This window comes from Fulmarus glacialis, unplaced genomic scaffold, assembly GCF_000690835.1.
Source record: "Fulmarus glacialis isolate BGI_N327 unplaced genomic scaffold, ASM69083v1 scaffold974, whole genome shotgun sequence".
NCBI classification, from domain to species: Eukaryota; Metazoa; Chordata; class Aves; order Procellariiformes; family Procellariidae; genus Fulmarus; species Fulmarus glacialis.
The window spans coordinates 127,542-141,314 of NW_009209739.1; the positions used below are offsets into that span (position 1 = coordinate 127,542).

At 39.5% G+C, this 13,773-nt stretch overlaps 1 protein-coding gene across 1 annotated transcript in view; it reads left to right on the forward strand.

Annotated features, from left to right (window-relative positions):
• The window catches only part of LOC104076150 (hemicentin-1-like), a gene marked incomplete at both ends in the record, with an annotated part of 142,926 nt that overhangs the window by 127,535 nt on the left and 1,618 nt on the right, over positions 1 to 13,773 (forward strand). Inside the window, 7 exons of the mRNA XM_009576914.1 lie at positions 671 to 793; positions 2,560 to 2,721; positions 3,487 to 3,768; positions 4,988 to 5,155; positions 8,771 to 8,884; positions 12,443 to 12,529; positions 12,938 to 13,129. Of these exons, the coding sequence (XP_009575209.1) occupies positions 671 to 793; positions 2,560 to 2,721; positions 3,487 to 3,768; positions 4,988 to 5,155; positions 8,771 to 8,884; positions 12,443 to 12,529; positions 12,938 to 13,129 (1,128 nt within the window). The remainder of the gene's footprint in view (positions 1 to 670; positions 794 to 2,559; positions 2,722 to 3,486; positions 3,769 to 4,987; positions 5,156 to 8,770; positions 8,885 to 12,442; positions 12,530 to 12,937; positions 13,130 to 13,773) is intronic.

Here is a 13,773-nt window from a genome sequence, read left to right on the forward strand (position 1 = left end):
CTCTTTTCAAGTGTTACCTACACTATTTTCATCAGAAGAAAATGGATCCCCCATTTCAGGAAGGCAATTATCCCTTCCCTAGTGATTGAACCGAAGTTCTTTAAGACTTTGAGGATCAGAGTGAAAACAGTGGTCCCTTTTGTCTGCAACTGGTTTACAGTCACAGAGCTGTAGAGCAAAGCTGTCACTCTGCTACAGTCGGGCAATCGAAGGGATGGGGTCCTTAGTGTTGGATGTGGCAGCAGCCAGTGTGTTGGTGCAGGAGAAATTCAAAGGAAAAACTTGGGCTGAATTTTAAAAGTCACTTTCTGACTAATGATGATACCTGTAGGTTTATGAGCTAAGGCCATGAATGAGGCAGGCTCTTAGAGTTGGAGTCAGTTTGCATAATTCACAGAAACAGCTTTGTTCTGTGAAGTCCATTCAAAAGTCAGCCAAAAATAGAGCCTATGCATGCACCAGACCTCAGGGGCTGGAAGGATAGATGCAGTCATTCGCAAGTGTATTATTCCCTACCCAGGATCTGGTTTGCGTTGTCAGCAAGAGAGTACGATCCTTGTAATTGCTTCAGAGCATAATGGGACGAATTTGTAAAGAGGGTCATTTGGGTCTTATGTTAGCTGATAACGTTTTGTTTCAAATGCTGCAATTATTTGGCATTTCTTTTCAGTGTCACCAAGTATTTATGGCTCGGATGACATCTCTCAGCTGACAGTAATTGAAGGGAGCTTGATAAGCCTGATATGTGAGTCTAGTGGCATCCCACCACCCAGTCTTACCTGGAAAAAGAATGGTGAGTAACCATCCATTGTCTGTTTTATAAAGCAAATGTGATAATTCTGACCTGCCAGTTTTTCTTTTTCCCTGTGAACATTTTAGATAGTGTGTTCTGAGGAGTTCAAACATGCAGATGTCTAAACAATCCTGATATTGAGTAAAATGAACCACAACAGTAGATGATTCCCTTCTCTTTAACTCACCTCTACTTGGATTAGGTGTCATTATTCCTAAAGACGTGCAAGAGAAGCACAATGCAGAGATTCCTGAGGTGGCTCAAAAATGGACAGTTTATACCTGTTAGTGAAGCACTTAACCCCTCTCAATATGCTTATTTACCACGGTGCAGCAAGGCAGCATCAAGACTTACTTGTGGACGCCAGCCGGCAGGGCTGTGAGTCACTGTGAAGTCCCGTGGTGCTGTGTCGAGGGTCTCTGCCCTGTGATCCACTGCATAACATAGACGTATCCTCTGCGTTAGTTTTAAATTTGCAGCCATGGCGTACTGCCAAGTGATGAAAATGCATCCAGTTGTTGTAATTGCTTTTGGGATTTACTGAACCTTTCTCTCATCCCATCTCAATAGTTAAGAGTAGTCTGCACACCTTTTTGCTTTAGGGGTTAAAGTAACATTGACAAACACCTTCTTATGAATCCATAGACAAAAGCAGGTATTTTTAGCACCTTCTTTTAAGCATGGACACTGTTGGAGACAGAATATTAGACAAAGTAAGATGTTGAACTCTTCAGTATGGTAATTCTTGTGTTATTAATCAATCTTACCTATTCATCTGTGTCTTTCTAGACGGCACAATTCAGTGTGGTATGTGCCTACCTTAATTAATTTTGGCTTATGGAAAGAGCAGATTTTAATTACAAAACACTGTTTCTAATGCATAAAATTTTCAAAGAAAATGAAGTTTATCAAGTTCTTTTTAGACCCTGTCTCTTGGAAGCCAAAAAGTCATTGTATGACGTGTTCTGATAATGTACTGCAAGGCCAAAGTGTATACAAATGGCAGAAAGGAAACTTGAACCTATTGGAAAGTCTAGAAAGGGAGTTAGAAAGTAGTACAGTTTGGAATGTTACTTGAGAGCAAGATTTTTCATCACGTTTGACATTTGGTGCACTCGTTCATAGGGAGGATTTTAAATGCACAAGTGGGAAGTGAAAAATCAGCTGGTAATAATTATCAGTGGCAGGTGTATTCTTTCTGTCACAAAGTCTCCCTGCGGTTTGTAAAGATGAAGATAGTTGCCTAATCTGATGTCTCCAAGATAGAAAATTCTGCTCAGAGAATGTAATACTATTTTGCTGTCATGTTTCTGCGGAGGATTTCCTGGGCAGAAGTGTATGCACACGTGCTGCGTGACACGCAATATACAGGTGGTCCAGCTATGCAGACTAACTTACATGTTTCTAAGCACTGGCTGTGCTGGGTGAGATGATTATATACTGGACAATGAGTCAGATTTTTCTGAAAGTGTTGAATTTACTGCTCAGTGGAAGTGTCCAAAATTTTCTGGATGGATGTGAGTGTGGTGAGAGTTATTGTGCTTTAGCTCAGGTTGCTGTATGTCGTGAAGTCAGCACTTAATATGGGAAGTCCTCAGAATCTGCTTGCTTGAAGTTTCTGATGTCTGGGAAAACTCTGATAGAGCAGTTGTAAAATGGACAATTGTGCAGCTCAGTAATTTTTAAACGAGCCAGTGGACTTTACACCACCTGAGCAAGCTCATTACCGTTTTCTGTGTTTTTATCTGAAAGAATGTCTCTTGCAGGCTCTCCATTGGTGGCTGACCTTTTGGGAAGGGTGCGGGTATTATCTGGAGGCAGACAGCTACAGATTTCAATTGCTGAAAAGTCTGATGCTGCATCTTACACTTGTATTGCTTCAAATGTAGCTGGAAGTGCAAAGAAAGAATACAGTTTGCAAGTATACAGTAAGTTACCATGAAAAATTATGTTCATAGTTTACCAGTTCTGAAATAGAGTTATGTTATGAAAGTGTTATCAGTACAGTGATGTTAAGCTGCAGGATTTTCAGAGAGTAATGTCTAGCTATAGGACAATTTCAGGGTACTCCGAAGAGAATGTGAAGTATTAAAGTTTTGACACTTTGGACTCAGAGCTTGACCAAGACGCTGCATATACCTGTTGAAAGTGCATTTGACCACAGATGATTATGAGGATGTAACCGCTTTAGGGGTTAGTTAGTGTCGTGTTTCTTGTCACCAGACTGTAGTAGTGATGACAACTAATTGAACTTAGATTTCCAGTTTTACTGCAAATTCTGTATTTCAGTCAGGAATAAAAGGAGGTATTTTTAAACAATCCCATGAAAGAGAAAACCTTCAAAAATCTATAGGGATTGATAGCATCTATTCTAAGCATTTGGGGCAGTCTTTTTTAATTTAATTTTTTTTCCTGTTTGCATTTTAAAAATTGCTGTAAGATACATTTTAAAAAACATTTTTACTTTATGAGGTGGCGAGAGGGGGAGGTTATTTGTCTTTTCTCAGCCCTGTGGAAAATGCTGTGAATTGCAGAGTGCCCCTAACTGATTTGCTGGCAGTAACCCACAATAAGTGGTCTTTCTGAAAATGCTGATCTGGCAAACTTGATTGTTGTTCTGTTCAGAAAAAGGTGAAGATCCTGAAATGTCGCTTCCAGTTGACTTCTAAACTGTGTTTCTTTTTCTTTCATAGTTCGACCAACTATATTAAACAGTGGTAGCCACCCATCAGAAGTTGTGGTCACTCAAGGAAATGAAATTTCCTTGGAGTGCAAGGTACAGGGCATTCCAGAACCAGCAATAACGTGGATGAAGGATGGCCGTCCGCTGGTCAGTGGAAGGGACGTAGTGATACTTCATGATGGTCACTTTCTTCAGCTGAAAAATGCCCAGGTGTCAGACACTGGCCGCTATGTCTGTGTTGCTGCCAATGTGGCAGGGCTGTCTGACAGAAAATACGATTTAAATGTTCATGGTGAGTGTATGCAAAATGGGGCAGGCATAACAGAAACAAATTAGACCTTTAAGTTCACCAAAGGACACCCAAGAAATACTTGTGTGGCTAAATGCACCACCTGTATCTATTGCAGGCTTTACATGTGATGCAGTTTCAATTGCAGATCAGTGATGCAGTTTCAATTGCAGTGTTACAAAAATCCAAATCCCATTTTATAACTCCTGAATATTTTAAAATCTTACCTCTGTCCCTGTTAATATCAGTCCACCCCCAGTTGCTCCATGTCCTGAGAGGAGAAAAGCAAGATATGGTATAATTTTATACGATATTGGGGTGAGTGTCATGGTGGAAAATATTCTATTGTAGGAGATAGAAATCAAGGTTTAACTGAGAGCACCCTGCTAGTGGCTGCTACCAGGGGACAGTTAAAGAAGAATTTAAAGATGGTACCTCCAACTATAATTCATCTCCATAATTTGACTTTTTGATCGGAACATCACGTTATCTTACAGCCCCTGTAATTCTTTTACATATGATTTTTTGTGCTTCATTGAACACTGACTATTCATGTTTTACTGTGAAAGTAAACACAGGAATTCTCATTATTGAAAATGAGAAGCCTAAATTATTTACCAGTTTTATTTATGTATTTTTTTATTTGGGATGTTTGCTGTACTGTATTATCAAACTTCTGGGTAGTAAAAAGAAACTTTAAACCTCCTCAAGCTACTCAGAGTGCTGGAGGATGTTGGTCATTTCTTGACCGCAGGCATTATGTTCTAAAGTATGAACTGTAGAACTGCAGAACTGCTTCCAGAGTGGAAATATTAGCAAAGAAAAGCTAAAAATAAATTTGCGGTAGTTATTTTAATAGGGAGTTGTTCTTTCCATTAGAAGAAGCATGTAATTCTGTCAGTGTTAGAATTTTCCCTAAGTGTTTAATTAGATACTGGAAATTATAATTAGCATAGAATGGACAGAACTACGATAAAATGTTATTCGCTAGGGATCTTAAGCCGTAAAATAAAGGTAATAGAACTGATAGAATTTAATTTTAATATTTCCATGCAGTTACACAGTAAGAAATTGTCATTAATATATAGTACTGAATGTCTCAGTTTTTTAGCCCTTCACTTGGTAAGCTTATCTTAGCTTCAGTGAATTATTATTTGGATGACAGAATGTTTTAATTTTTATTTGTTCTGAAGTATGGCTTTTCTTTACTCTTGTTCTGTAGTTCCCCCAAGTATTGCTGGTGACCTGCAGATGCCTGAAAACATCAGCATTGTGGAGAAGAATCCCATCTCTATGGTTTGTGAAGCTTCAGGAATTCCCTTGCCATCAATAACATGGCTCAAGAACGGATGGCCTGTCACTTTGAACAACTCAGTGCGAATCCTCTCAGGTACAAAAGCTGTAATTATTTTTAAAAAAAAAAAAAAAAAGGAAAGGAGCGAAGGGCCCTCTGCATCTATAGTGCGGGTATTTCACATAAAAAAAGGTTTGGTTTAATAATCTGTAAAGACAAGGAAAGAAGAGAAACTGTTATTCAATGCCAAGCTTTTCAGTAAATGGGGTCAGATTTGCTGGAGTGCCTGGTGAATAGCTAACGTAAACTTTTAAAGTTGTTACCAAACTTTGTGTATGGGCCAAAGGCGTGCTAACTATTTGGTCTGTGACATGGAATAAGCCATTATTCTGGCTGTTAGTGTATGTTAGTCCAATGCTTATTTCCAGAAATATGTCAGATGGTAACATCTTGCTTTGTCAGTGCCAGTACGTGTACTGCATTAGCTCTCCCATTTGATTAGTTTTCTCTACTTCTTCCTCTTCACAGTTATTTTACCCTTGAAAGATGAAAAATCTTTGAGAGAATGAATACGTATGACAATAAACAAAACACATCTTTCATTTCTGTGGGTCTGTATATAAAAACAAAGGGGAACCTGATCATAGGCCTCAGAAATTAATGCATGTAAATACTTCCTGGCATTGGAGCTAACTGAATCTGATCTTCAGAATGTCATCTAATAAAAGCTGGAATTAGGCGATCAGTCACAGCACAGAATGCTGCATTAGCCAGAAGACTAGTCCAAGGGATCTGGAGAAACTTGTGATAGGCAAGCAGAGAAACAGATCCGATTCTTCAGGTATCTTGATTTTCAACCTGGAATAACTCACGAAGAACTAGTTCAGTGCCTTTTTATGACAGTAGTAATTGACAGAGGTGTCCAAAATAGGAGGGGCTCAATACCTGTTCCTGTAAACCATCTTCCTGCAATACCATAGGGAAGTGAGAGTACTTGACTGGCAGCTGCAGTGATGTTAAAGCTTTGCGTTTACAATAGGAAATTGAGTTAATTTGTTGAGATTACAAACGGAAAACACGTACCAAGCAGACAATACGTTTTGCGTTGACTTCATGTGTCTGGGGATCAGCTTTGTGGAGTGTGTAGAAGTAATTAAGTATCTGGTTACGACTGAGATGTATAGACGACAACTGAGATGTTTCTTTGATCTTGGGTTTGCCACTCCCAGCTAGAAATCTCATGAAAATAAGTTTTGATGAAGTTTCTAATACTCTGACATAGCCACCATGCAAAGCCAAGCCGTCCTACAGCATGAACACAAGAAAACTATCAGACAGGCAAAGGAACTGGGAGGTGTTTAGAAACTCAGCTAAGAGTGGATTTGAAGCTGGAATTTTTCAGGATTTTTTTCATTCGTGTAGCTTTTAACATTACAGGTAGTCCTGTCTTCTGCTCTCCCATTTTTACATACAGCGCATGGAAAAAAGGGTGGGTGTCTGATTATTATCCAGTATAAATCTGACTATCGGAGTTTGTGTGCGTTCCTTTTTGTGTGAAGTTGCCATCAACAAAACTAATTTCTTCTGGGCTTGATTGTTTCTGTTCTGTCTGTTGATTTCTACACCCACACTAATATCACCACCCAGATCGCAGAGTCAGGAAGGGTGAGAGACAAAAAGATGTTTATTGTCTCTGAATGTTAGCTGCAGTGGGAGTGGGGAAACAGGCCAGAACTCAGCGCTTTGTTTTCCAGCAAACTTTGTGCTTTTGTGCAGTTCTTTAGAAAACTACACATCGTGGTAGTGAACTGTAACCAACATGGCATTTGGAACTTTATTTGTGCTTGTACAGCTGTAAAAAACCAAAACCACCACCAACAAAAACCCCTCTTTGACTAATTTAAGAGGTAAAATACTTTGCCAAAGCAAGATTTTGGTTCTGTTGATTGAAAACATACTTGGCATTGTAGATGATTTAAATGTGTGGACACACTGTTGGCAACTTTGAATCTGTTAATTCAGATACTATGCTGATGTTTTCTTTTAATGATGCTTCCTGCATACTTTAGGAAAAGAAGAAGAAAATTCCACCATACCACATCTGCTTTCCTTGCAGACCATGCATTAAGCTGCATACTAGCTTTAGGAGGGAGAAAAGCTTTTATTAAGTTTTAGCTAAATGCAGAAAATCATATCCTGCCTCAGCACTGGAGCCCTGGGTGTGCAAGTATGTGATACCATAGAAAGTTACAGTCTCCTGCGGGCAGATATCTGCTTCATTTTGCTTCTTATATGGCTTTGTTCAGGATGTGGATGGGAGAAAGGATCAGGGTGACATGAGTCTGCAAGAACTGTCTCACAGTACTCCCTCCAGCAGGTAGGATTCCTTGAGCAGAGGCCCATCCATCGAGCAGGTCAGCAGTTTCTTCCTTCAAAGCACATGACCAGGAACATAAATTTCTGGGATGTGTCCCAATAATGAGACCCTGTGGATATCCACAGGCAGGACATGCACAGTTCAGATGTGATGTACTGTGAGGTAATGATTGCTAATGCAACAGCTGCTAACGAGAAACTGGAAAAGGCTGAAGGATGGCCACCACATTTGTTTTCACACTTAAATGCTCACTGATGTTTGTTTTGCTGTTCCTCTGCCAAAAAGGAAGCAAAGAGAAATTATGCTGCTAGGGCAAAGCAGGGATATTCTTGGTCCTTTGGTCAAACATATTTGCATATCTTCTTCCTTTTAAACTGGCATGCCTGTGCAAATGTGTTCTGACAACTGCTCTGCTATAGTGTTATGAGAAATATGTTATTTTAAAACATTACGTGTAAACCAGTACTGTTGTCACCTGTTATTATTATTGATGGCACAATTAATACAAATGCTAGAAGAGAGGAGTGGAATTTTATTCCTTTTGTGTACATGTGAAAATACCTTTATGGAGTGTTTGTGTGTGTTTATAAAATAAACTTATTTTTGTGTGTACACCCCCCCGCCCCCCGCCCTGCTCTGATGAGGCTTTTATTATTTTTCCTGGATAATCATCTGGATTTTCAATATAGCAAAGTACTCATGTGAAACAAAAATCCTGCTGTCTGAGACACTGTATTCTGTCAAAATTTCCTGCATAGAAGTACATGCACGAATCCTGCATATTGCAAACACAGCATCCCTGCCACATCCAAAGTGTCTGTGCTGATCAACGAATTATATGTGCTCTGTACCCCTGCATGTAGTTTGAGTGACCTGTGCGGAGCAGGTTCGATTTTCTCTGCACCAACTCTACAGATGTGTCTCAAAGGTTTCAGTGATTGTTCCGGTTGGTCTCTGACTTCCTCCAGAAATTCTCAGAAAATGTTTGAATGCCTCAAAGTTCACTTAAATGTAATTTCTGTCAGGGTAGTTTGGAAGTCACTGGCTAGAAAGAATAGTATGATCAGTATTAAGCACAGATTTAAAAGCACTGAGGAGCTGAGGGCCTGAGCAGACATACGGAAATGATGGAGTAGGAGTAAGGTCAGTCACTTTCTCTTACTGTTTGTTCAACAAAACAAAGCACATTAAAGAAATAGACCACATTAAAAAAATTTACAGCTGTAAATTTAACCAAAACGTAAAACAAAATTAAGAGTTAGCCCATACAGTTTGGGAGCATATTGGTTGGAGCAGGACTTTAATGTTTGTATGTTTTTTGGCTTTCTCCTCAGGGGGCAGAACGCTCCGTTTGACACACACGAGCGTAGCAGATGAAGGTCAGTATACTTGCGTAGTGACCAATGCTGCGGGAGAAGTGAGGAAGGATTTTGACCTTTCTGTTCTAGGTAAGTACATGATAATTTTTGTTACAGTAGAGGAAGGTGAGGGGGTCTACTGTATACTTTGCTGGTATTTTAAAAATTATTATGCCAAAACATGTGTCCTTAAGGGAAAAAAAAAAGTGCATTTTGATAACATCGTCAGAAAATCAGGTTTTAAAGGGAAGTTACTTCTACATGTGAATTTGCTGTTTGTTTAGTTTTTAAAATTAAGATTCTTCAGGCATAATTTGGAATAACTGGCAGCTACTTCTGTTTTGTGGTTTGTTTGGGGTTTTTTTCTGAAAAGGAGCTATGTCAATGTAACTGGCTTCAGTTAGGTTATTATTTCAGTTGGATGGAAGTCTGGGGGATGCTGACAGCCAGGCTCCCATTCCGTCTTCTGTTTCGTGTTGCTCATAGCTTCACTCTCCCTTGGGCGTGATGAACAAGGTGAATCAGTTTATAGCTGATCTGAAAAGGTGGGGGTTTTGTGTTTTCCTGGTCAGGTTAATTTTCAGCCAGATCAGTTCCCTGCTGGTTCATCACACAGCCTATAAATACCAGTATTGGTGAAAGAAAGATGACAAGAGTTGAGTGCTCAGGGGAATAGTGCTATTTCTTTCGGCACCGGCCTGAATTTAAGCTGGTTTAAATCAGAAGAAAACTACAGCCTCAGGAAACCATCTGAAATTCATGTGAATCTGTTGCATCTAATGCTCAAATGCAGAAAGGCGCAACCCCATATGATAACACTCATGAATTAAAAGCAGCATTATTGTGCAGCAGTGGTGTAATATGTATAGCTGAGTGGCATGATGGTAATAATCTGTTGCAACAAAGATGCGAAGGCAAAGCCAAGTCCAACAGGGAAATTAAACACTGGAGCTGGAATTGTTTTTGCAAAATAGAGATCTCTGATTCAGTGGAAACCTTTAGTCAGTAGAGCCTTTGGTGTTGTAAAACATATAAACCAAGCGTGGTAGTGGGTGATCGTGCTAACATATTTAGGCAAGGACTAGTACAGCGGGCTCTTTAGATGGCTATTTGGAACCCTTAATATGTAATTTTGTCACATTACTTATTTTTTAAAAACAGTATTTTTCCCAGGAAATACTGCTTTTTGGTTTAGTAACTTTTTGTTATTTTTATCAATAGTTACCAGATCTGATGCAGGTTGTCTTATAGCATTACTGTATATAATTTTCCTGTAAGTTTCTTTTCTCTAAGGTGCTGAGTGCTATCAGCTTCCCTTGCCTTCAGCTGACTCGTGCATATTCAGCCTGTAAATGATAACTCACATTCATGTCAGTTCATGTTTATTTGATGAGCTCATGGAAGTGTAAGTCTGGTAGAATGGAAGAGATGGATAAACACTGAAAAGCATTCATTGTTTCACTGTTTTCTTTGGAGGGTTTTAGTAGCAGGGTGTTCATGAGGGTTCTGGAAATCTCTCTTGCATAGGCTTTGTTTGCCTTGAAGAAAAATGTTCAGTGAAGCTGATTTCAAGTGGGTTAAGTGGAAAATTCCATTATTCAGTCTTCTCTTCCCTCCCCCAGTAATTTCTTTGTCTTTCTAGAGGAAAGTTACTGGAATGTGGCCTGATAGCGACACAGAATATTCACTGGCTCACTGTAAATAGGAACCGTACAGAGACATCCCAGTGTTTCTCTAAATTGGTGTAGCAGTTGCAACAGGCGAGCCGGTTTGCATGGAGATCTTGGTATAATAAGCATAATATTTATATATTTGCAAAATGTTTGGTGTGGCTTTGTCATATTTCTGAAATTAATATGTGTTGACATCTTACTGCATTATTTTGGGGCCAAAGCAATGAGTTGCTCTGTTTGTTTATGAATAGTAACTTTTGGCCTGACTTAAAAGTCCTGAACTTTGATTTTAGCTTATATTTTCCCCCACCTAATTCCTTCACTAGTTGATGCTTCTTTGTCTCATTGCATTTGGACAGTAGAACCCATACGAAAGTCTGTTTTGCATTGCCTGTACAGTCACAGCAGGGAATTTGATCATAACTGCATCACAAGTTGGTGAGAGTGCCAGTACTGGACACATCTTCCTGCATGCTAAATTCTACTAACCCACATCTCACGATGTGTCCTGTTCAGAGGTCAACTTTTAGCCACGCTGAAGTAGTATCTTTGCCATACCAGTCAAGTGAGATGCAAACCTCTTAGAATTTTTTTTTTCTTCTTCACTCTAGTTTGTACTCTTCATTAGTATCAAAAATTTGGTGTAACATTATTTTTCTCTGTTGACAATGAATTCTGCATATTACCGTGATTCTTATTTTTATGAAACTTTTGCTTCCAACTTAGTGGTAGATCACAAGTAAGCTGCTGAATATGTTTTAAGTCCTCTCTCTTTAGGTCTTCTATCTAGGCTGAAAGTTTGCATTTTGTAGGATTATTAAAGCGTAGTATCTGGCTCCCTAGTCCGGCATTGTTGTTACAAAACGTTCCAAAATCTCCTGGACATTGGGCTTTCTTTCTTGTAACTATAGGCCTCCTTTTCAAGCTGTTATACTCCATGCCTACTTTGATTTGTAAAGTGCCATTTTCTTTTGGCCTGAATCTACAAATGCCTCTACTTTGAAAGAAATAGTTGATCAGAGCTCTTCGCCACCACAACTACTCACCAACACATTCATAATCTGGCATCCCTCATCCAATAGCACATTAGTCTGTGTAGTCCTGTTGACCAAGATTATTTGGAAGCAAGTCATCAAGTAAGAGTTTCCTTGTATTGAGTTAGCTATTTGGGGGGTGGTAGGTATTTTAAGGGTATGGTTTTGTCTTCTATTTCCCTAGAGAAACACAGTTTGTACCACAGCAAGATGCCTATATAGTTTATTCACCTGCCCGAATGGAATTAACTGTATTTGCATTAAACACATGTATGCTTTTACACAGGGTCCACTTGTTGGTAATCTATTGTATTGCTTTGAGCATGCTGGTAAGGAAAAAAAACCACACATGGTATGTGAATAGACAAGCTGACTCTTATTTTTTTTAAATCAGTTCTTTACCTACAGTTCTAGATAGATGCTTTCAATTACCGTTGGAAAACAAACAACTCTTAAACTTAAGCACATGGTTTTGAACAAATAAATCACTTGCTGCTTAATATGGGTGATAGAAATAGTTTACAAACTTACAAAACCTGCTGCTGCATAAAATCAAACCTGGCCTCACTAACCAGTGCTCATCACCATTGCCCTACTGACCATACTCAGAAATATTGCTCTGCAGACCATACTCCTCAGCACCCTGAGTATCTCTCTAGCTCTGAAGACTGAGGTGAGTACTTTATGGGTCTGTGGTCCTCTCTTGCCCTTTGCGTGGACTTTTATGGTTCAGGGGTGCAGAACAGAGTACATGTCTGTTGTACAGGCAGGTTAGCTCTGCACTGTCTCACATCTGGACCTGTTTCTGGTAGATCTGAGCCGGTCATTGATTGATATGATTAAGGGAAGAACACACTGAGATATAGCCTGAGTGTGTCTTTGTTGCGTTTAAATTGGTTGTAAGTAATACTCGCTAACGTTGTCTTCTTGTCTGCTTGCAGTGCCTCCAGGGATTGTGGGTGAAAATAAACTGGAAGATGTGAAAGTGAAAGAGAAGCACAGAGTTACCCTAACATGTGAAGTGATAGGTAAAAGTATACAATATTACTTATCTTCACTGCTCAAACCCATGGTGTCAATCATCATTGTTTCTGAACAACGTGTTTTAAATGGCATTTTCAGTTCAGTGGAATTTTTAAATTTAACCATGGTGCTTATAGCAGGACTAAGCACTCCTTCTTACAAAGGTTGTATAAAATGTAACCAAGAGGATAGTTGCTGTGGTATTTCTTCTTTAAAGGCCTGTGGAATTTAAGAGGAGGTGTATATTACTTCAGGAGGTTCGAAGACTTTAAAATATGTATTCCAAAGCATCTCCCTAAAGGACATATTTGAAAAGGGCATCTGAAACTGTATTTTTCTGTTTTTCAGAAATCTTGACATATCCTGGAGGCTATGCAACGACTAATATTTGCAATTTTCTTTACTCCGTTAAGGGAACCCTGTACCGCAGATCATCTGGATAAAGGATGGGCAATCTCTAACTGAGGATGAAGATCACAGGTTTCTGTCCAGTGGGCGTTTCCTGCAAATCACCAATGCCCAAGTCACTGACACAGGAAGATACACATGTATTGCATCCAATACAGCTGGAGATAAGAGCAAAAGTTACAGTCTTAATGTACTTGGTAAGACAGCTGGGCTGGCTCTTGCAGAGAAAATATTAATCTCAGGAAAAAACAGATAATCGCATTGGAATTTTGTAGTACTTTAATTACAGTGATGCTTAAGTTGCCTGACTACGATTAAAATTTTATAGCTTAGTAATTGATAAATAATAGTAGTTCAATAGAAACAGCAGTGTTCTGTGCTTTAGACGACAATATAGAGCTAGAAAATACGGAGCTATAACAGGACATTGTCTGTATGGAATGAGTGGGACAGTACATTGGTTTATTATGATTCAAGGAAGGAGTATCTGAAGAGCACTTCAGATTGTGATCTCTCCAAAAAAGCTGAAACCATCTGCAGTTCTCTTTTTTTCGTGACGGTTATTGCACAACCAAATGCAAACAATGGCGAGTTTGTTTTCCACATCCTCATTTCCTAGGCTCATGCGTCCTACCAGTGTGCTGCTTACAGGATCATCGTGCAGCGGGTCTGCCAGCTGCTGCGCAAGAGGTGGTGGCTGGCTTCCTGGTGACCTGTGTTTGACAAAGGCTAAGGGGGGATGGAATCCGCCGACACGGGCTGACCGTTGACTTCAGGACAAAGCATAAAACCAGATGAATGTTGTCTGCTTCTGGGTTTCAGTGCGCCTCGTAGGAATGCC